General features: G+C 45.2%; 1 protein-coding gene across 5 annotated transcripts in view; it reads left to right on the top strand.

Annotated features, from left to right (window-relative positions):
• SHANK1 (SH3 and multiple ankyrin repeat domains 1) overlaps positions 1–21,016 on the top strand; it is a 157,904-nt gene that overhangs the window by 125,321 nt on the left and 11,567 nt on the right. For 3 of the 5 annotated variants that reach the window (XM_060780704.2, XM_060780703.2, XM_060780705.2), the window contains exons 15-22: positions 1,780–1,862; positions 3,444–3,568; positions 6,825–6,960; positions 10,496–10,582; positions 13,599–13,655; positions 16,204–16,319; positions 17,563–17,665; positions 18,235–20,710. In XM_060780704.2, the coding sequence (XP_060636687.2) occupies positions 1,780–1,862; positions 3,444–3,568; positions 6,825–6,960; positions 10,496–10,582; positions 13,599–13,655; positions 16,204–16,319; positions 17,563–17,665; positions 18,235–20,710 (3,183 nt within the window). Of the gene's footprint in view, positions 1–1,779; positions 1,863–3,443; positions 3,569–6,824; positions 6,961–10,495; positions 10,583–13,598; positions 13,656–16,203; positions 16,320–17,562; positions 17,666–18,234; positions 20,794–21,016 lie in introns of all 5 variants that reach the window. The other 2 variants (XR_009631735.2, XR_010910150.1) reach the window with 2 other exon arrangements.

Raw genomic sequence — 21,016 nt, forward strand, 5'->3', positions numbered from 1 at the left:
AATAATAATACACTTTATTTATATTCCGCCCTTCTCCCCATGGGGACTCAGAGCGGATTACAGCATTAACATACGTAGGCAAACATTCATTCAGCCATATAGACAATATGCCGTTGAAGGTTTTCATGGCCTAAATCACTGGGTTGCTGTGATTTTTGGGGGCTGTATGGCCATGTTCCGGTAGCATTCCCTCCTGATGTTTTGCCTGCATCTTTGGACCTCTGACCACAAACCTCTGAAGATGCCAGCCACAGATGCAGGTGAAATGTCAGGAGAGAATGCGACTGAAACATGGCCATATAGCCCAAAAGACTCACAGCAACCCAGTGTAGATAATATGTTAATTTTACCGTGAAATATATGGCTAAGTTAACTAAAATCAATACTTTCATTTGGTATTTAGACATAACACAAACTTGTTCCTGATTGTCAACCTTGCATGCCATGAATTTCAGCTGCCCATTATTACTGTTTGAAAATCTGATAACATTATTGAGGATGAGGGCATGTTGGGTCATTTCATCTCACTGCACTGTGAAATATTTTTGTCCTATATAGTGAACTTCACTTTGTATAATTCTTACAAAGCTTGCATTTGCTATTATTATGGACAGCGGGCACTACATTTGTAGTTTGGAAGGATTGTTCCAGTGATGGCTGTTTTTGCAATTCCAGAGGTTTGTGCACTTATTGCTAGAGCGACTGGCTGCTTGTGCTTCTTACTTTGTGGCACTATTTCTGCAGTATGCAGAAGGAAGACTATACAAAGCACAAGTGTGTTTCGTATTGGCAGTACTGTTTTGTATTGGTAGGAGGTCCTATATTTGCAAGTGCAAATATTCCTATAATCTTTGTGTTCGGACAATCCTATGAAACCCACACCATTTTGGTGCAGCTTCAGAAAACGTACAATATAGCATGTGTTACAGAACTGTTGCCTGGCACAATAAGCTCTATTTCCTATGCCCTGCTTATAACAAATTCTGTGCACTAGCCACTGCACTTGGCGAATGTGCCTTTGCAGTGTTTTCTGTATTGGCCAATCTTCTTTCCTGTGAATGAGACTAATAATGGTAGAACCCTATGTGCTGGGGCTCTATATTGATGAGGATGTATGTGTAATGGGAAGTTTAAGCTCTGGTCTTTATCTGAGCTGTGGAAAGGCAACATTGCCCAGTGCATTCCAAGCAGGCCGCGTTTTTACCCTGTGGACTGACCTCTGTGTTTGCAGTGAAAGGATGCTGCTCGCCTCTGCTTGCCAGAAAGCTCATTGCAGTGTGTTCTAGACTTCCAGTGCCTCTGCTATGTGCAGCAGAGAGAGGTTCATATTTGCATTTGCAGTGTTAGGCTCGTACAGCAATAGTATGTTCATTATCTTCCCAATTTTGCCTTATGGTTTCCCTTTGCCAAGCCTTCTGGATGCCCTTTCAGAATCTTGATGAGCGTGTTGCCCCTTGCAGTGGGTTTTCTGGTTACAGTTGAGTAAAAGATGCTCTACTTGCAGCAGCTGAGGTTTGGACCAGCATGGGAGGAGGGGAAAGGATGGGTGCTTTAGAGCCAACAAGTTGTGCAGACCTGGCGCACCACGGATGCCCTGCATGAATGATGTTATCTTGGCAGCATGAGGAGTGTGGGGGCAGTGTAATATGCTCTGGTTATTCTCTGTGCATTGGAAGAGAGAGAGAGAGAGAGAGAGAGCAGAAGAAAACCTGAATTGGAAATTCTCTTTGAAATCTTGCTGGCTCCTAACCTATCTTTATTGTCTTTTTTCCTTTGTAGTGACTACATCATTAAAGAGAAGACGGTGCTGCTGCAGAAGAAGGACAATGAAGGCTTTGGCTTTGTGCTAAGAGGGGCCAAGGGTGAGAGGGGGAGTTTGTGTTACCCTTGGAGATTAAGACTGCTAGGGTCTGTCTATCAAAGAAGTCCAAGTCTCCACTTGACTGCTTGCCCACCTCCACCTGGCACATCCTCAGAATTAGTTGATGAGGGTTGGCTAATCTGTCATGACCCTCCCTGCACCAAATGGGACAGAGGGAGAGTTGGTTGAGGAGAACAAGAGCCCAAAAAGGAACAGTACCATCCCTTCTTTGTCCAAAGCTGTGGGATGGCAGGAAAATGGTGACGAGAGTGGGTAGCAGGTTTTACCACCCAAATGAATGATTTAGCTTTCCAGCTCTTTATCTGTGGCTTGCATTATATTTGAGCATCAAGGGTTAGGTTGTGCTCAAAAGCAAGAGAGATTGGTGCTGAAATTCATCTCCAAGATGTACCTTGACTTAGAGCAGTGCTTCTCAACCTTCCTAATTCTGTGACCCCTTGATACAGTTCCTCGTGTTGTAGTTATCTCCAACCATAACATTATTTCCGTTGCTACTTCATAACTGTAATTTTGCTACTGTTATGAATCGTAATGTAAATATCTGATATGCAGGATGTATTTTCATTCACTGGCAGAAATACCCAATATGCCCAAATTTGAATACTGGTGGGGTTGTGGAGGGATTGATTTTGTCATTTGGGAGTTTTAGTTGCTGGGAATTATAGTTCACCTACAGTCAAAGAGCATTCTGAATCCCACCAATGATAGAATTGGGCCAAACTTCCCACACAGAACTGCCATGCCTTGAAATGACTTGCTGGCGCGAGTCTTCTTCCAGCCTTATATGCTCTCCCTTTCCCGTACAGGTGCACCATACTGCCATGCGTTGAGCACGCCTGCTCTCCCCTCCCTGCTTGGAGTCTCAGAAACAATCCTCCCCTTGGCTGAGAGGTTGGCTGATGGTGAATCCTCCCTTTTGGTGGGAGAATTTGCAATCTGTTTCCAAAAATGAAGAGAAGGACAAGCAGAGATCAGCCTTCTCTGCCAAAGGGATTCCTAAGACCATCTGAAACATGTATTTTCGATGGTCCTTGGCGACCCCTCTGAAACCCCCTCACAGCCCCCCCCCCAGGGGTCCCGACCTCCAGGTTGAGAAACGTCGACCTAGAGGTCTGCCTCCTACTCTCAGATATGGATATCCTAGACCTCCTAGGCTGTCTGCTTTCTTCAGGTGGAGTAGAGGACCCAAATCTCTTACCAGTCTTGATGGAAAGGTTCTGCTGCCAATCCATTTGGCTTATGCATGTAGACTGGAGTCTATATGTGTTTGGGTCAGCCCTTCCAACTGTGATGTCTTAGCAATGCATGGGAAGAAATGGTGTTTGGTCTAAAGACTTTTGTGAACCCTTCTCAAGTTCTGTTGCCACTGTTTGCCTTTAAAATAGATTGGGGACCTGTAGTGAATCTTTAGAAGCTTTCCAAAGTAGTAAATGCTATAGAAATGCCAAACAAACCCAGAATCCCTTGTCTTGCCATCCTGTCACCATCTCACCTCCATGTTCCCGATCTGACAGATGCTTAGCTCCCAGGAGCATCATTTAACACATCTTTCTCTTTACAGCGCAGACCCCAATTGAGGAGTTCACACCCACCCCTGCTTTTCCCGCTCTGCAATATTTGGAATCAGTGGATGAAGGTGGCGTGGCCTGGCGTGCTGGTCTCCGCATGGGGGATTTCCTCATTGAGGTAATGGTTTGCCACAAGTACTTCCTCCATGTTTCTTCTTTTTTTCATTCTTAGTATTACTGCTGCTGCTTCTACAATGACTGTTGTTACTATTAAATGATGATGATGTTATTTTTCCCACTTCTTCCCAGTGGCTTACAACAAACTGAAAAACATATAATTAAAAATCCACAATATAGAAAAGTTAAAATGAGATTAAACAACACATTAAAACCAGATTTAAATATGTTTCATTAAAACATGCATACACCAACACAACAGTTAGCAGATTCAGCACATTGTTTGGTGGGACAGGTCTCATATAGACCATCGAATGCCTTTCTAAACAGAAAAGTCTTTCAGTTAAGGTAAAGGTTTCACTTTGAAGTCTAGTCATGTCCAACTTTCGGGGGTGGTGCTCATCTCCATTTCTCAGCTGAAGAGCTGGCATTGTCCATAGATGCCTTCAAAGTCATGTGGCCTGCATGACTGCATGGAATGCTGTTACCTTCCCGCAGAAGTGGTACCTATTGATCTACTCACATCTGCCTGTTTTTGAACTGCTAGGTTGGCAGAAGTTGGGGCTAACAATGGGAGCTCACCCCGCTTCCCAGATTCAAACTGCCAACTTTTCAGTCAGCAAAGTTCAGCAGCTCAGTGGTTTAACCCACTGTTCCCCTTGTCTTCAAAAAGAAAGAATAGTGGGTGATAGTGTAACTTCTTTGGCAGGGACAACCACTAAGAAGGTCCTCTTTTGTGTTTCCATCAGATATACCTGTGAGGATGGTGGGACAGAGAGGAGGCCTTCAGATAATCTGAATCTGAGCTTTATATGGCTTAATAGGTCAAAATCAGCACTTTGAATTGAACCTTTATTCTTTTTTATTGCATCTTCTCCCCCATATTGAAACAGAAGGGATTTTTCAGAGTCTAAAACCATATAGATTAAAAGTGTACGATAGCATTTTAAAAGTTATTTTAAAAAAGTATTTAAACAATATACAAATATTACTTTTATTTCTAATATTATAGTAGTATCAATGCTATTAATTCAGCTCCTAGGAACCTTAGGAGCCCCGGTGGTGCAGTGGGTCTAGGATTAACCTGCCATTTTGGGAATAAGTGGTTGGGCAAACTAATGTGCTTTCCCCACTTTTCACTATTTTCCTTTTCATGTGTGTTCAGGGAGGGATTCTGGATTAAATTGCAGTTTACCTTTGCCTGATCACATCCACACAGCCATACAAGGAATGGATAGAATAAAACCCCATTCATTCCCAGCTCAAACTTGATTCCATTGTTTAATGCATTTTAGAAGTCTAGCTAGAAGGAGGACAAGGACTGGGCAAGATTTGTAAAAAGGAACTTCATTGTCAGAGGCTTTGTTTACTGGGTTATGCCTGCATATCATGAAACCCTTACCTTTTGATCTGACAAATTATTGTGTAAGACAGCCATGGGTTAAGTTTTTCATATATTTCATATATTTGAGCTCCCAGTGGTGCAGTGGGTTAAGCCACTGAGCTGCTGAACTTGCTGGCCAAAGGTTGGTAGATTGAATCCAAAGAGTGAGGTGAGCTCTGCTGTTAGTCCTAGCTTCTGCCAACCTAGCAGTTTGAAAACATGTAAATGTGAGTAGATCAATAGTTACCTCTTCAACAGGAAGGTAATGGTGCTCCATGCAATCATGCTGACCACATGACCTTGGAGGCATCTACGGACAACACCGTTTTTTTGGCTTAGAAATGGAGATGAGCACCACCCCCCAGAGTCGGACATGACTAGACTTAATGTCAGGGGAAACGTTTACATTTTACTTATGTTTCCACAGTTTTTCCTCATCCAACTTAGAGATTTGTCATTTTGATGACTCGTTTTAACAATTGTTTTCATGTAGAATTTCATTGAATGGTTCATATTGCAAACATATAAGTACCATTGTGTTTCTTCAGATACCACTACCACCACCATAATATTTTCACTGCTGTGACGAATAATGGCTGAATTGTGTTGACGTCATCTGCTACAACCACCCCAGCTTCCTTTTCCCTTATAAGCTTAACTTGAGTTCTAACAATATTTAAAAGGGAAATGAACAGATTTTCCCAGAAATAATATATGATTGTGAGTTGTTCTTGCAGTGCCAAATATTTCATGTTGTCTGTTTTATTAAGACCTATTTGCTCTACAAAACATGCAATCTTACTCAGGATGAACAGTGCTAGGCCTGGTCTGTACAATTTTACAAGTATAATGTCAATGCTCCATACATCAGAATGAGTAACAAACTAAACATAAATTTGCTGCTTGTGAAGTCAGTCCGTTGAACTGAAGAGTCTGTAGAGCACACGACCAGTTTTGTCTTTTTTAATCTTCCTCAGGAAACTATGTTTAGAAATATTGTAATTCATTAGCTGGAGCATATGCCATTTTCATACAAGTGCATTTCAGTCAGGTATGAATACTCACAATTATACATTTCTGTAGCAGTCACTTAATATTTCTCTCCCAAGTAGTGTTCTATGTCTTTTTTCTTTTTGTAAATTCTATCAAAGGAGGGTATTTATTGATTATTGACCTATACATACTGTTATGCACTGACAAGACAGGCAACTGTGCGTGTGTATGTATGTATGTATGTATGTATGTATATATATAGATAGAGAGAGAGGCTTTCCATCTTCAGCATTTTGGAGGCTGTGGGGGTGCTGTCGCTTCACTTTCCCTGCTGAAGAGCTTTTTGTTCGTAAACTTCCTCCTTGATCGCTTTTCTGATATTTCCTAATGGGTGCCTTAAATATCTCCCCACTTAAGCAGTACCTATTTATCTACTCACATTGCTGTTTTCGGAACTGCTAGGTAGGCAGAAGCTGGGCTAAAGGTCAGGAGCTCACCCTGACCTCGACTTCGAACTGTCAACATTTCAGTTGGCAAGATTTACTGCAGCTGGTGGTTAACCTGCTGCACTAAAGCCCAGCATTGATAGCCATTGATTCTCATTGATTTGATTTTACCCTTTTTGAAGCCACTTGAATCTGTATCAACTATCCCATCTTAAGACACTGAAATCTCTCAATGAATTGTGTGAAACGTACTTATCATTTGTCTGTCCTGAATCTATGGCTATCTTACTGGGTGGCCCCAGGATCTTTAACTGCTCTGTTGTTCACTGGGAGAAACATGGGGATCTTAGTGGGAGAGAATGACAGAAGCACTGCGTTTAGAAATAGCAGACCTGATTACACACCCGCCACCTAACCATATTCTTTTACTTCAGGTAAATGGACAGAATGTGGTGAAGGTTGGTCATCGACAAGTTGTCAACATGATCCGGCAAGGTGGCAATAACTTGATGGTGAAGGTTGTGATGGTCACACGGAACCCAGAAATGGAGGAAGCTATGAGGAAGAAAGGTACTACACCACTGCTTTCTGTGATAAATAGTCCTCTGCCAGTAGAGATGGGGAAAATCTATTGTGATTTCCAAGACCTAGAAGAGCTACGGGCAAACTTCAGCCTTCCTCCAGGTGTTTTGGACTCCATCTCCCACCATTCCCAACAGTTCAGGTCCTTTCCTTTTCCCCCTTAAGCTTAAGTGGCTGGGGGGGAGGGGAGGGAAGGAACTGAGACTATTGGGAATGGTGGGATTTGGAGTCCAAAACACCTGGAGGAAGGCCGAAGTTTGCTCATGCCTGCTTTACATGGATATTGAAGGGTCATGCAAGTGGTGAGGGGAAGATTTCTTATCAAATTTAGCACATACTAAACACACATAGGGTACCTTATAGAGCAGGCATGGGCAAACTTGGGCCCTCCAGATGTTTTGGACTTCAACTCCCACCATTCCTAACAGCCTCAGGCTTAAGTGGCTGAGGGGTAAAAGGAAAGGGCCTGAGGCTGTTAGGAATGGTGGGAGTGGAAGTCCAAAACACCTGAAGGGAAGGCCAAGTTTGCCCATGCCTGAGCTAGCATGATCATAGCCCTCCCACAACATAGCCCTCCCTATCCTGGATGGCTGAAGCTTGCTCATACCTGGCCTAGAATGATAAAGGGAGGAGTGCTCATTAGTGGTGCAATTAAGTAATTTTAGACCTTGGACCTGATTTTCTTACATCACACTCTAATATACTTTAGGACAATGGTTCTCAACCTGTGGGTCCCCAGATGTTTTGGCCTTCAACTCCTAGAAATCCTAACAGCTGGTAAACTGAGATGTAGGCCAAAACACCTGGGGACACACAGGTTAAGAACCACTACTTTAGGAGGTAATACTTCAAATAATTATATGCCCCTCTAGACCCTTACTGTAGATGTCAATATATATTTGTTCACTTATTTCAAAGTCAGTCCTGTATTTGTGGGCTCTTGTGCTCATTCCACTGTGCATCTACCTCAAAATCTGCTGTGATGGCACTAATTAGTAGCAAATCCTCTATATGGGAAATAGAATTTTCCTTTTTTTGAGAATTCAGTGGAAGAGAATACAAGCAGTATTTGGAGGACAGTTTGAGTCTTGTGGACTTGAGAAGTAGGATGTCAGCCGTTTGGACAGGGGTAAGTCTACGTTCAGTGATGGGTAGCAATTCTGTATTTCTGGCAGGAAGCTGCATGATAAAAGTTCTAGTGTGGAAACAGTCAGGATATATGAAACAGTTTTGCTTTTCCCCTTGCCCTTGAAAACTGAAGGTTTTTGGAACTGGGACACATGCATTCTCCCTGAAATAAGCACTGCCCTACATATGTCAGAAAGGGCCTAAATACCCTAAAGGCTCCAGATTCTGTCTGATCTTAGAAGCTAAACAGGGTCAGTACTTAGATGGGAAACTACCAATGAATGCCAGGTGCTGTAGGCTATATTTCAACCTCTGAGTATTCCTTGCCGAAGAAAACCCTATGAAATTCATGGAATAATCACAGGTCGACAAGTGACGTGAAGACATAGACACAAACATATGACAAGTCCCTTGACCTCTCAAGTTTTACTGCATGAAAGGGGGCTGGACTAGATGACCTATGCGGTCTCTTCCAACTTTGTAGTTGCAGGGATTTATTGTTTGCCTACAATAAAAGAGCATTCTGAGCTCCACCAATGATGGAACTGAACCAAACTTGGCACACAGAACTCCCATGACGAACAGAAAATACTGGAAGGGTTTGGTGGGCATTGACCTTGAGTTTTGGAGTTGTAATTCACCTACATCCAGAGCACTGTGGACTCAGACAATGATGGATCTCGACCAAACTTGGCATGAATACTCAATATGCCCAAATGTGAACACTGGCAGAGTTTGAGGAAAATAGACTTTGACATTTGGGAGTTGTAGTTGCTGGGATGTATAGTTCACCTACACTCAAAGAGGATTCTGAGCCCCAGTAATTATAGAATTGGGTCAAACTTCCCACACAAAACTCCCATGACCAACAAAAATACTGTGTTTTCTGATTGTCTTTGGCAACCACTTGCGACCACCTCCCAGAAGTCCTGACCCCCAGGTTGAGAAACACCAATATATAGGATTAGAACAGGGAAAGAGACTTCAGAGATGTGCAGTGAATATCCTAGTCCCCAAGGCAGGGGGTAATTAGAATTGCCTTATTTGTGATCTCTGCTATCTCTGAAAGGTCTCCCTTGTCTTTGCCCTAATGCAGGGGCGGCCAACCATGTGGCCTTCTTGGCACTGAACTCCAATCCACATCAACCCTAGTCAGTGACAGTTCAGTGACATCTGACAGAACGCACGTTGGCTTCATTTTGAGACAGGATTGACACCTAAGAGGTCAGGATTAGGGATGGAAAGTGTATTAGTAACTATTTGTCCCCAGGTCGAAAAATACTAAGAAATGGGGGCATCTGGTTCAATAGCAGTTAGTGTAAAAAAGATCTTAGAGTCCTCATGGACAACAAGTTAAACATGAGCCAACAATGTGATGCGGCAGCTAAAAAGCCAATGGGATTTTTGCCTGCATAAATAGGTGTATAGTGTCTAGATCAAGGAAAGTCATGCTAGCCCTCTGTTCTTCCTTGGTCAGACCACAACTGGAATACTGTATCCAATTCTGGGCACCACAGTTGAAGGAAGATGTCGACAAACTAGAATGTCTCAGTTCTTGTGGGTTTTTTCGGGCTATATGGCCATGTTCTAGAGGCATTTCTCCTGACGTTTCGCCTGCATCTATGGCAAGCATCCTCAGAGGGTGAGGTCTAGAATGTGTCCAGAGGAGGGTGACTAAAATGAGCAAGGGTCTGGAGAACAAGCTTATGAGGAGCGGCTTAAAGAACTGGGCATGTTTAGCTTGAAGAAGAGAAGACTGAGGGGAGACATGATGACCCTATATAAATATGTGAGGGGAAGTCATATGGAAGAGGGAGCAGGCTTGTTTTTTTGGTGCTCTGGAGACTAGGACGCGGAACAATGGCTTCAAACGACAGGAAAAGAGATTCCACCTGAACATTAGGAAGAACTTCCTAACTGTGGGAGCTGTTCAGCAGTGGAACTCTCTGCCCCAGAGTGTGGTGGAGGCTCCTTCTTTGAAAGCTTTTAAACAGAGGCTGGATGGCCAACTGTCAGGGATGCTTTGAATGTGATTTTCCTGCTTCTTGGCAAGGGGTTGGACTGGATGGCCCACGAGGTCTATTCCAACTCTATGATTCTATAATTCTACCCTTGGGACAATCTAGTAGGATTTTTTTGCAGTTTTTTTTCTGTAGCATAATCTCTCCCTGTATTCAAAAGTTCATTTTAGAACTTTTGAATACAGGGAAGAATATACATTTTGTCCTGTGGTAAGGGGGAAATTACCATATTTTTTTTTTGTCTTTTCATGCAAGGATGAAATAGTTGAGGATTTCCACCTCTAATCAGAGGAAGGGCTAATGATGGCATCCAGAGGTTGTGGGTTTGTTTAAAAGGCAAGATCTCACAACTGTTTGTTTCTTTTTCATTCCAGCTGCCGCACCACAGCAGGCAAGACGCCTGCCGCCTCCAGCCATCTCCTTGCGTTCAAAATCAATGACTTCTGAATTGGAAGAAATGGGTAAGTGTGGTAGGGGGTTACTATTTCCAGTTCAAAAGATGTGCAGGAATTTGTCCTCCCTGGTGTAGCAGTTTGAGCATTAAACTAGATGACTCTGGAGACCACGGTTTGAATCGCCACACAGTCATGGAAACCCACTGGTGACGTTGCGCAAGTCACACTCTCCCAACCTCAGAGGAAGACAAAGGCACCACCCCAAACAAATATTTTCAAGAAAACCGTATGATAGGGGTTACTGTAAGTTGGGAATGACTTGAGATCCTATAATGACTATAGCAATCTTTGTGCGGGGAATGACTTTCTCCACTGGTGAGCCCTCATAGATATGAAAAGACATTCTCAACAAAGGGGAGGAGGCAGTGCACTGCAGAGATCTGAAAAGTCACTTTTTGAAAACTGCATCTCCCTAATTTACCAGCTAGCACAGGCATGGGCAAACATTGGTCCTTTAGGTGTTTTGGACTTCAACTCACACCATTCCTAACAGCCTCAGGCCCTTTCCTTTTACCCCTCAGCCACTTAAGCAGCTGAGGGGGAAAAGGAAAGGGCCTGAGGCTGTTAGGAATGGTGGGAGTTGAAGTCCAAAACACCTGGAGGGAAGGCCAAGTTTGCCCATGCCTAAGCTAGCATGATCATAGCCCTCCCACAACATAGCCCTCCCTATCCCCTCCTTTTGTGGTATTGTTATAGGAGGTATTATTTGCTTCTTTTCTGTTTAATTTTTCTTTCTGTCCATCACTGCTGCCCGGGACTCCCAAACTGTGACTTTCCCAGTTGAGAAAGGTGAGTTCTTGCTCCGTCAATTGATCCCCCAATATTGCTGCAAAAATAATCAAACTATTTCCTAGATAACGTATACAGACATGTGAACATATGCTGCTCTTTTTTCTCAGAAATGGAGAAAATCCCCCTCCCTTTTGTGTTGTTGTGAGTCAGCTCATTATTTAAGGAATAAATAATGATCCCTGATCCACGACCTCGTTCTATCTAGTGTTGTCAGCCTTCCTATGTTTGGGGGGGGGGGGGAGGGGAAGCTTTAGCAAGAAGGCCTTTAGGTAGAGCTTTTGTAGGGTGGGGAAATAAGGAATTATTTCAGAATAGCCAAGCCCTATAGAGAAGTAACTTGAGCTATTTACTATAAATGACACTTCGGTACAAGTGCCTGCAGGCTTTTCTTTAGATCTCCAGCCAGAAACACAGAGATGGGGAACATGTAGTCCTCCAGTTGTTGGACTGCAACTCCTGTGATTCTATTGGTTTTTCTGGCTAGACTTGATGGGGATCGCAGCTAAAACAGCAATTGACCCATCCACCCACCCTTTCCCTCCAGGTTAAGAGACTATTGGGCTTGTTCTTAATTTTGTTATCATGAATTATATAACACTTAGATCAGGTATGGGCAAACCCAGGCCCGGGGTCCGGATGCAGCCCCATGGGCTCTTTCCTCAAGCCCTCCTCTCTCACACCATCCTATCCTTCCTTCCTTCCTTCTCTATTTCCTTCCTCCTTCCCTCCCACTTTCTCCTTCCCTTGCACCCTTTCATCCTTCCTTCCTTTCTCTTTTTCCTTCTTCCTTCCCTCCCTCCCTTCCCTCTCTCTTTCTCACTTCCTCCTTCCTTCCCATCCACCCTTTTGTCTTTCTTTCCTTCCCTCTCTCCCTCTTTCTCCTTCCTTCCTTCCTTCCCTCCCTCCCTCCTTCCTTCCTTCCCTTTCGTCCTTCCTTCCATCTCTCTTTCCTTCCCCCTTCTCTTCCTTCCTTCCACCTTCCCTTCCACCTTTTCATCCTTCTGTCTCTTTTGTCTTTCCTTCCCTTTCCTCCCTCCTTCCCTCTCTTTCTCTTTCTCCCTCTCTCCATTCCCTTTCACCCTTTCATCCTTCCTTCCCTCTTTCCTCCCACTTTTCCTTTCCTCTCTCCCTCTTTCTCCCTTCCACCCTTTCATCCTTCCTTTCGTTTTGACCTTTCCTCTTTCCTCCCTCCTTTCCTTTCCTCTCTTTCTCTTTCTCCTTCCCTCCATTCCCTTCCACCCTTTCATCCTTCCTTCCCTTTCGTCATTCCTTCCCTCTTTCCTCACTCTTTTCCTTTCCTTTTCCTCTCTTCCTCTTTCTCCCTCCCTGCATTCCCTTTCATCCTTCCTTCTCTTTCGTCCTTCCTTCCCTCTTTCCTCTCTCTTTTCCTTTCCTTTTCCTCTCTCCCTCTTTCTCCCTCCCTCCATTCCCTTCCACCCTTTCATCCTTCCCATTCGTCCTTCCCTCTTTCCTCCCTCCTTTCCTTTCCTCTCTTCCTCTTTCTCCCTCCCTCCATTCCCTTCCAGCCTTTCGTCCTTCCTTCTTTCTCGCTTTCCTTCCTCCTTTCTTCCTTCCATCCTTCCTTCCTTTCTTCATTCCTTCTTTCCCTTTTGTCTTTCCTTCCCTCTTTCCTCCCTCCAATCAGTTCTCCTAGCACGGAGTGCTAGCATGCAGCTCTCAAGTTAGAAAATTTGCCCATGCCTGACTTAGATTGTTTCAGAGGAAGCTATAGGTCTGCCTGTGCTTATAACACTGAGTAAGGGAGTTGCTTGCCCCACATCCACAGCTTCAGTCAGGAACAGATGGCTTCCTGTCCCCAGTTCTTTCTTCCTCTAGCATCTTCTACCCGTTGTCATGCCCTTCCTACTGATTTCATGGTCTAAAGGGAGGGCTTCAAGCCTCCTTCCCAACGGTCTGCCCCCCACACAAGTGGCAGTGCTAATGTCTTCCCCTCTTACTATCTCCCCCCCACTATCCAGTCTCCCCCTGGAAGAAGAAAACAGGTGAGTGCCTCACATTCCTCACCCCCCTCCACACACTCACGGACCCACTTGCTTCCCTCTCATTGCCTCCTACCCAAGCCTGCTCTGCACTCTCCCACCGATGCTCTCATTCATACTGCCACCCACTCCCCTGCGAGCAGCCTCACAAACCTGCCCTCCCTGGTGCACCATTACCGATTCCCACCCCCTGCACCCCCTGTTATCCTCCCCTCCTGTTGTCTCTGCAGATTATGAGCCAGCGATGGGCACTGATAAGAAGCGGACTGTCTATCAGATGGCTTTGAGTGAGTAAAAACGCATGTTCCCCCCTGCCCTGGAACCTGGTAATTCTGTCACTAGGTAGGAGGATGTTTTTGCACACATATGATTGAGTGATCCCTAAAGCTGGGAAATGCTTAAGAGCTGGAATGTTATTTATTTAAATATTTATTTGTATGCCACCTTCCTGGGTTACTATCCAGAGCCTGGTTACAACATATTAAAAATAAGCTTCATTATTTCATACTAAGATCACCATCTATACCAAACACGGGCAAACTTGGGCCTTCCAGATGTTTTGGACTTCAACTCCCACCATTCCTAACAACCTCAGGCTCTTTCTTTTTTTCCCCCTTAGCCACTTATGCAGCTGAGGGAGAAAAGGAAGGGGCCTGGGGCTGTTAGGAATGGTGGGAGTTGAAGTCCAAAACATCTGGAGGGCCCAAGTTTGCCCATGCCTGTTCTAACCTATAACCTGGGAATGTATGGATATATTTTCACTGTACCTGATCCCAGTACAAAAGATATCTTTGGAATATCTGTGCCGGCTTTATTTATTTATTTATTTATTTATAAGTTTTATATACCGGTCTTCTCAACCTCAGAAAAGGGACTCAGGCCGGTTTACAACATGTATTCATATACAGTAATATAAAACAGTACAGTGCATCATCATTATACATTAAAACATAAAATACAGTAAAATACAACATCACATTACACAAGCCAAGTCGTCAAATGCAGTCACAGTTCATCGCCATCCTTCCGTGTGAACAAGGGTTATTGACTCAATCCTCAAATGCCATATTCCAAAGCCAGGTTTTTATTAGCTTTATAAAAGTCAGGAGGGAGGGAGCAGATCTAATTTCCAGTGGGAGGGAATTCCAAAGCCAAGGGGCCACCACCGAGAAGGCCCTGTCCCTTGTCCCCACCAGACGCGATTGCAAGAGCTGGGCCCCTCCAGAAGATCTTAATAACCTTGATGGTTCATAGGGGAGAATCCGTTCGGACAGGTAACTTGGGCCGGAGTCGTTTAGGGCTTTATAGGTCAGGACCAGCATTTTGAATTGTGCTCGGAAGCTAATTGACAGCCAGTGGAGCTGGCGTAACAGAGGAGTCGTATGCTCCCTGTACCCCGCTCCTGTTAGCAATCTGGCTGCCATTTGTTGGACTGATTGAAGCTTCCAGGCAGTCTTCATAGGCAACCCCACATAGAGAGTGTTGCAGTAGTCTAAACGGGATGTAACCAGAGCATGGACCACCGAAGCCAAGTCAGACTTCCCAAGGTATGGGCGCAGCTGGCGCACAAGTTTTAATTGTGCAAAAGCTCCACTGACCACCGCCGAAACCTGGGGTTCCAGGCTCAGCGATGAGTCCAGGATCACTCCCAAGCTGCGAACCTGCGCCTTCAGGGGGAGTGTGACCCCGTCAAGCACAGGCTGTAACCCTATGCCCTGTTCGGCCTTTCGATTGACCAGGAGTAGCTCTGTCTTGTCTGGATTTAGTTTCAATCTGTTGTCCCTCATCCAGTCCATTACAGAGGCCAAGCACCAGTTCAGAACCTGAACATCTTTGATCTCATTCTTCAAGAATGTACACTAAAGTTAACTTGGTTAGCTCTCCTGGATCTTACATATGCTTTCCTTTGGCATAAATTTATAACAGAGTGGTGATTCTAGAGGGATGAGTCCTAAATAATAATAATAATAATAATAATAACAACAACAACAACAACTTCTTTATTTTTATACCCTGCCAACCATCTCTCCTAGGGGATTTGGGGCGGCTTACAAAGGGACAGGCCTGAAAATACAGATAAAAACAGAGACACAATTAAAATCAATCAATAAAATAATAAAACAAACACAGTCATAACAACATCATAAGAACAATATGGCTGAGATAAAGGGACATAGCTGAGTTCAGGTTCAGTGAGTGCAGTAATTCCTAAAAGTAGCCAATTTAATGAGAAGGATTAATGAGAAGGATTCTAGAAGAATGAGGAGTGATTTAATATTAAAAGACTACCCAAAAGACAGCTTGTTTTTAGTGCACAGAAAATCCAACTAAGATTCGTAAATTCGATTTACTTTTGAGACTGCTCCAATCAAGAAGAATATTGGGTTGCTGTGAGTTTTCCAGGCTGTATGGCCATGTTCTAGAAACATTCTCTCCTGATGTTTTGCCCACATCTATGGCAGGCATCCTCAGAAGTTGTGAGGCCTGTTGGAAACTAGGCAAGTGAGGTTTATATGATCTGTGGAATGTCCAGGGATGGAGAAATAACTTTTGTCTGTTTGAGGCAAGTGTGAATGTTGTAATTGGCCACCTTGAAGATATCTGCCATAGATGTGGGCGAAACATCAGGAGGGAATGCTTCTGGAAAATGGCCATACAGCCCGGAAAACTCACAGCAACCCAGGAATTCCAACCATGAAAGCCTTTGACAATACAAGAAGAATATTGGCTGAGCCTAAGGGTTAGGGTTGCTCCCTATGAGGAACTCTACTGTAATGATTAGGGTCTTGGCTCTTTTATGATGAGTTACCTCTTCTTGCCTCTCTCTCATTGCAGACAAATTGGATGAGATCCTGGCAGCAGCTCAACAAACAATCAGTGTTGGTGACAGTGGAGGGCTTCCTTCCTTGGGAAAATCCCGGGGCACCGCCAAGAACTATTTCTCTGCTGAGGTAGGATGGGGGACTATGGCTGCTGAATGCACCCAGTGATGACTTTGAAAGAAGACAATAATAATGCCTGGCTATTGTCATAGCAGTAACATTTCCTAATCTTTCACCTTCCAGATGTTCTGTACTACAACTCTGTTAATGGAGGTTGTAATCCAGCACATCTGGAGTACAACATTGTTTTGAAATGTTTAATCATTTTGTAAACTGTCCCTGCTTTCTATTTTTAATCCTTTGTTATTGTTGTTGTTTATTTAAAAATACCTTTTTGGCGGGTTGGCATTCTACCTCTGCTGCTCTGGAGTAGTTGTCTTAGCAGGGGTTTTTAAGCCCCAGTTTCACTATCAGAGAGAACTAAATTGGCTCAAGAATTAGCAATATATATATATATATATTTCTAACAGGAGTATTCTTATTTGGGATTTGAAATGGTCACTCCAAGTAAGGCATTCCAGTTTTCTTCACTGTTCAGTTTTGGCTTGTATCAAGAAGAGTATAGTTTCCAGGCTAAGAGAAAGAGTAGTAGCAATGTATACTGCTTTGCTCATACATCACTATGAGGAATAGATTAGGAAGTAGGGTATGTTTAGCTTGGGAAAGAAAAGATTAAGAAGTGACAGAACAGCCTTCTTTTGATACAGGGATGTCATATGGAGAAATCTTATTTTCAGCTGTTTCAGAGACTAGGACATATACAAGAGAAGACAAATTGCAAGAAAAGAAGTTCCACCTAACATTAGGAAGAACATCCATTACTCAGGAGAGCTTTAGTGGCCTATTACTTCATGCCAGGATATTGGACTACATGGTCCTTTTGGTCCTTCTGGTTCTACCAGAGTTGGATTAAGACATACAGATTTTGAGTAGCATTGTATTTAAGACACAAAAGTGCACTATTGTAGCAGAAACAGAAACATAGATTTCTTTTGTTTTTGTTTAGAAGCTCCTCATAATGCATTTAGAAGCTTCTCATAGTCTGGTAAACTGCCATGTAGCTTGTGCTTAAATCTAGTACTAATGACTACTCAGCATTTCTAACCCTCACTTAGCTTTCAGAGTAAGACTTTTTCCCACAAGCCCTTATCCTGCTTTTTTTTTTTTTGAGGGGGGGGTCCTTTTTACTGCTTCAAGTGTTGGGGTCCCAAAAATATGCCAATCTTTGTTCCTTTCACTTGCTCTTGATGCCTTGTTTGCTGGTTCTTTGCTTTGTCTTTCTCTCACACACTTTTTCTTTCTTTTCTTTCAGCCCAGTTTTGAACAGCACCGTCTTAGTCAAACCAGCTATGAGCGCCCATCATACTTGCCAACCAGTCATCCGCCAGGCATGATGCTCCGTCAGAAATCTATTGGTGAGACAGGGTTTGGAGGGAGTCAAATAAGGCCTGAGGTAAAGAGGAAAAGTGGAGGAATTAAATTATTTATTAAGGGAACCTTTCACAACCTGGATGGATGTTTTGGCCTCCAATCCCCTTAAAGCCTTGCCATCTGGGTGTGGGTTTGATGCAGTTTGTAGGCCAAAACATCTGGAGGGTACTAAATGGGGGACTTCACAAATGAAGTTTGGTGGGAAATGGTCATAGTTTCTTTTGTCTGAAGCATTCATCATACAATGGCTTACTATGGCATGTTGGAGCAAGTCCATTATTGAAGCAATAACTTAGTAGCTATTTCTGTGGCAATAAGTATTAATGGAATTAATAATAATGTTATTTATATTTATTTATTTATTATATTTATAATTTTATTTATAAGTAAATGTTTACCCATGAGATGAGTTTATTATGTTTACATGTTTAATAAAATTTCACAAAAATAAATATGGAGCAATTGAACCAGGTTAGGAGCAGGATCATTCTGGTTCTTTAGACATTGGAGAGAGAGAACAAGTCAATCACGGTTGCATTGCTTTCCTCCGCAGGAACTGCTGAAGATGATAAGCCCTACCTCGCTCCCCCTGGCATGAAGTTTAGCCGCAGCCTTTCAGTCCCTGGTTCTGATGACATCCCACCTCCTCCAACCACTTCCCCACCTGACCCTCCCTACAGCAGTACCTCACCCTCTGCTTCTGGACGTGTTACTCCCTCAGCCCGCTCGACCTTCAACCCTAGCACCGAGGCCAAGTTGTATTCAGCTTCGCTACATCAAGAACCACCCTATGAGCCGCCACCCCGCATCCGCGACAAGATGTCTCTTTACCGCCAAGAGTCTGAGCAGGGAGCAGAAGGGGCAACTGCCCGTGGCTGGCGAGGCCATACCCCTGACCTCCGCTACTACAACCTGCCCCCGCGAGCAACCAACACCGCCATGTACGTCCCCACTAAGCCCATGCGCCGCAAGGGGCCTTTGGTCAAGCAGACCAAAGTGGAGGATGAGCAACGGCAACAGCAGCAACAGGGCAGTACACCCCCCTCGCCCATGCAGCCATCCTCCTTGCAGCCCCCATCATCTGCGCCACCTGAGAAGAGCTCTATCCCAATCCCCACTATCATCATTAAAGCTCCGTCTACCAGCAGCAGCGGGCGCAGCAGTCAAGGAAGCAGCATGGAGGCGGAGAGCCAGCCAGAGCCAGTAGTGCCTGTCCCCTCCCTCCAACTTCACAATAGCATGGATTTCACCAGTCAATTCGGCGCAGCCCTGGTTGGTGCTGCCCGCCGGGACCGCGAATGGTACAGTGAGGCTCGCCGCAAGTCCGCCCTCTTCCTCTCCACTGAGCAGCCTGATGATGACTCCCAGCAGACCCCCATGCCTCGTCTTCGCCACTCCAAATCCATTGATGAAGGCATGTTCTCTAGCGAGCCATACATCCAGCTCAACATGGCTCCCAGCTTTGGGGGCAGCACTGGTATTGGTAGCAGCTCTGCTTACCTTCAGTCTCGTGCCGCTAAAACATATGGAGCCAGCACCACCAGCGCCTTCACCTCTGTGTGCTCCAGCTTCCTGCCGCACTTCCAGCCCCATTCGACTCCTCTCATTCACCCCCTGACAGGCAAGATTTTAGATCCCGGATCCCCTTTGGGGCTGGCGTTAGTGGCTCGTGAGCGGGCCTTGAAAGAGTCTCAGTCCCATCAGGAAAGCCGAGAAGATAGGCACTCGCGTCCATGCTCACCCCGGTTTGGAGAGTCACCAAAGACTCCTGAATCTCCTGGCAGCTCTATCTTGCGTCTCTGGGGGACATCAGAACAACAGCAGCATCACCACCTCCATCAACGTCCAGCATCACCCCGGAAAGAACCAGAGAGCCCCCGACGTCATTTGCCTGAACAGCAGCAGCCACCCCCACCACCAGCCTCAGCCAAAGCTGCGCCTTGGGAGAAACGGCCTGAAGAAGGGGAGAAGCTGGAACTTCATGTGCGTTTTATGGAGAACTGTCGCCCAACAGAGGAGGAAGAGGAAGAGCAGGAAGGAAGCCGTGAGAGTGGAAAGGTGGAGGTTGCTGCTGCACCAATGGAGCGGGTGGCCGAAGCAAACGGACTCCCGCTACTGGTCTTGCCTCCACCAGCCCCTTCCATTGACGTTGATGATGAATTTGTCTTCACTGAGCCACTTCCGCCCCCCCTTGAGTTCTCGAATAGCTTTGATAAACCCGAGTCTCCACCTAAAGGGGCAAACGAGTTGCCCACAGCAGTAGCACCTACAGCTGCTCCCCCGGCCCCTACCACCTTAGATTCCACCGCTTCCAGCTTAACCTCCTATGACAGTGAGGTGGCTACTCTGACCCAGTCTGGGACCTCTGAAACCAAGGAGGCCCCTCATGTTAACTTTTCTTCTGTTGTCTCATCAATTGCCATCCCTGCAGCAGAGGCTTCAGAAGCCGTGACGGACTCGGGGATCGAGGAGGTAGATAGCCGAAGCAGTAGCGACCATCATTTGGAGACCATCAGTAGTGTATCTACATTGTCCAGCATGTCTGGGGAAGGCACAGAGCTCTTGGACACCTACATCACCTATTTGGATGGACAAGCCTTTGGGGGAAGTAGCAGCGCAGGAGGCGGAGGAGGAGGAACTGGCAGTGGTGGTAGTGGCAGCAGCACCACAGACAAGAGCCCATTGCAGACAAAGCTGCGCTCCCGGCCCTTCCCAGGCCGCTTGCCAGTGGCCACCCCCACTAGCTCTACCATCTCAGTTTCCGCATGTACAGAGAACATGTTTGCCCTCACGCCTGCCCCACCCTACCACCAGCAGCCAGCAGCCCCTGAGCCAGGCAAAGAGCTGCCACAGAAATCTCCGCTGCCCTGGGAGGAGCCTAAGGCCTCCCCCTTGTCCACCATGAAGGCCAGCATCATCAGCGAGTTGAGCACCAAGCTGCAGCAGATGGGCGGGGTGTCGTGGTCACGGCCACCAGATGCGGTGGCCCCCTTCGGCTCTGAGAGGCCCAGTTCCCTACAGAGGCAAAGGTACTAGGCGGCTGGAGCAGGAGGAGGAGGAGCAGGAAGCAGGAAGCCAGCCCCGTGCATGCTGCATCTCGTGTTTCAGTTGGGTTTGTCTCCTTTTCTCATTCTCCCGTCAATGCTTGGCTTTTCTTTTTTAATGATTTTTTTTACTACCATTGCTTCATTTGGTGTGCTTGCAGGCACAGGGCAAAAGGATCACCTCATGTGTCATTCTGATTGGGGGAGGGGAGTGTATTCACAGCGTATGCGCTTGCTATATCTCTACTTACAGACCATTCCTTGTTGCTCTCCCATGCATAAATTGACTGA

The sequence above is a fragment of the Anolis sagrei genome, chromosome 6 (assembly GCF_037176765.1).
Source record: "Anolis sagrei isolate rAnoSag1 chromosome 6, rAnoSag1.mat, whole genome shotgun sequence".
Classification (NCBI taxonomy): Eukaryota; Metazoa; Chordata; class Lepidosauria; order Squamata; family Dactyloidae; genus Anolis; species Anolis sagrei.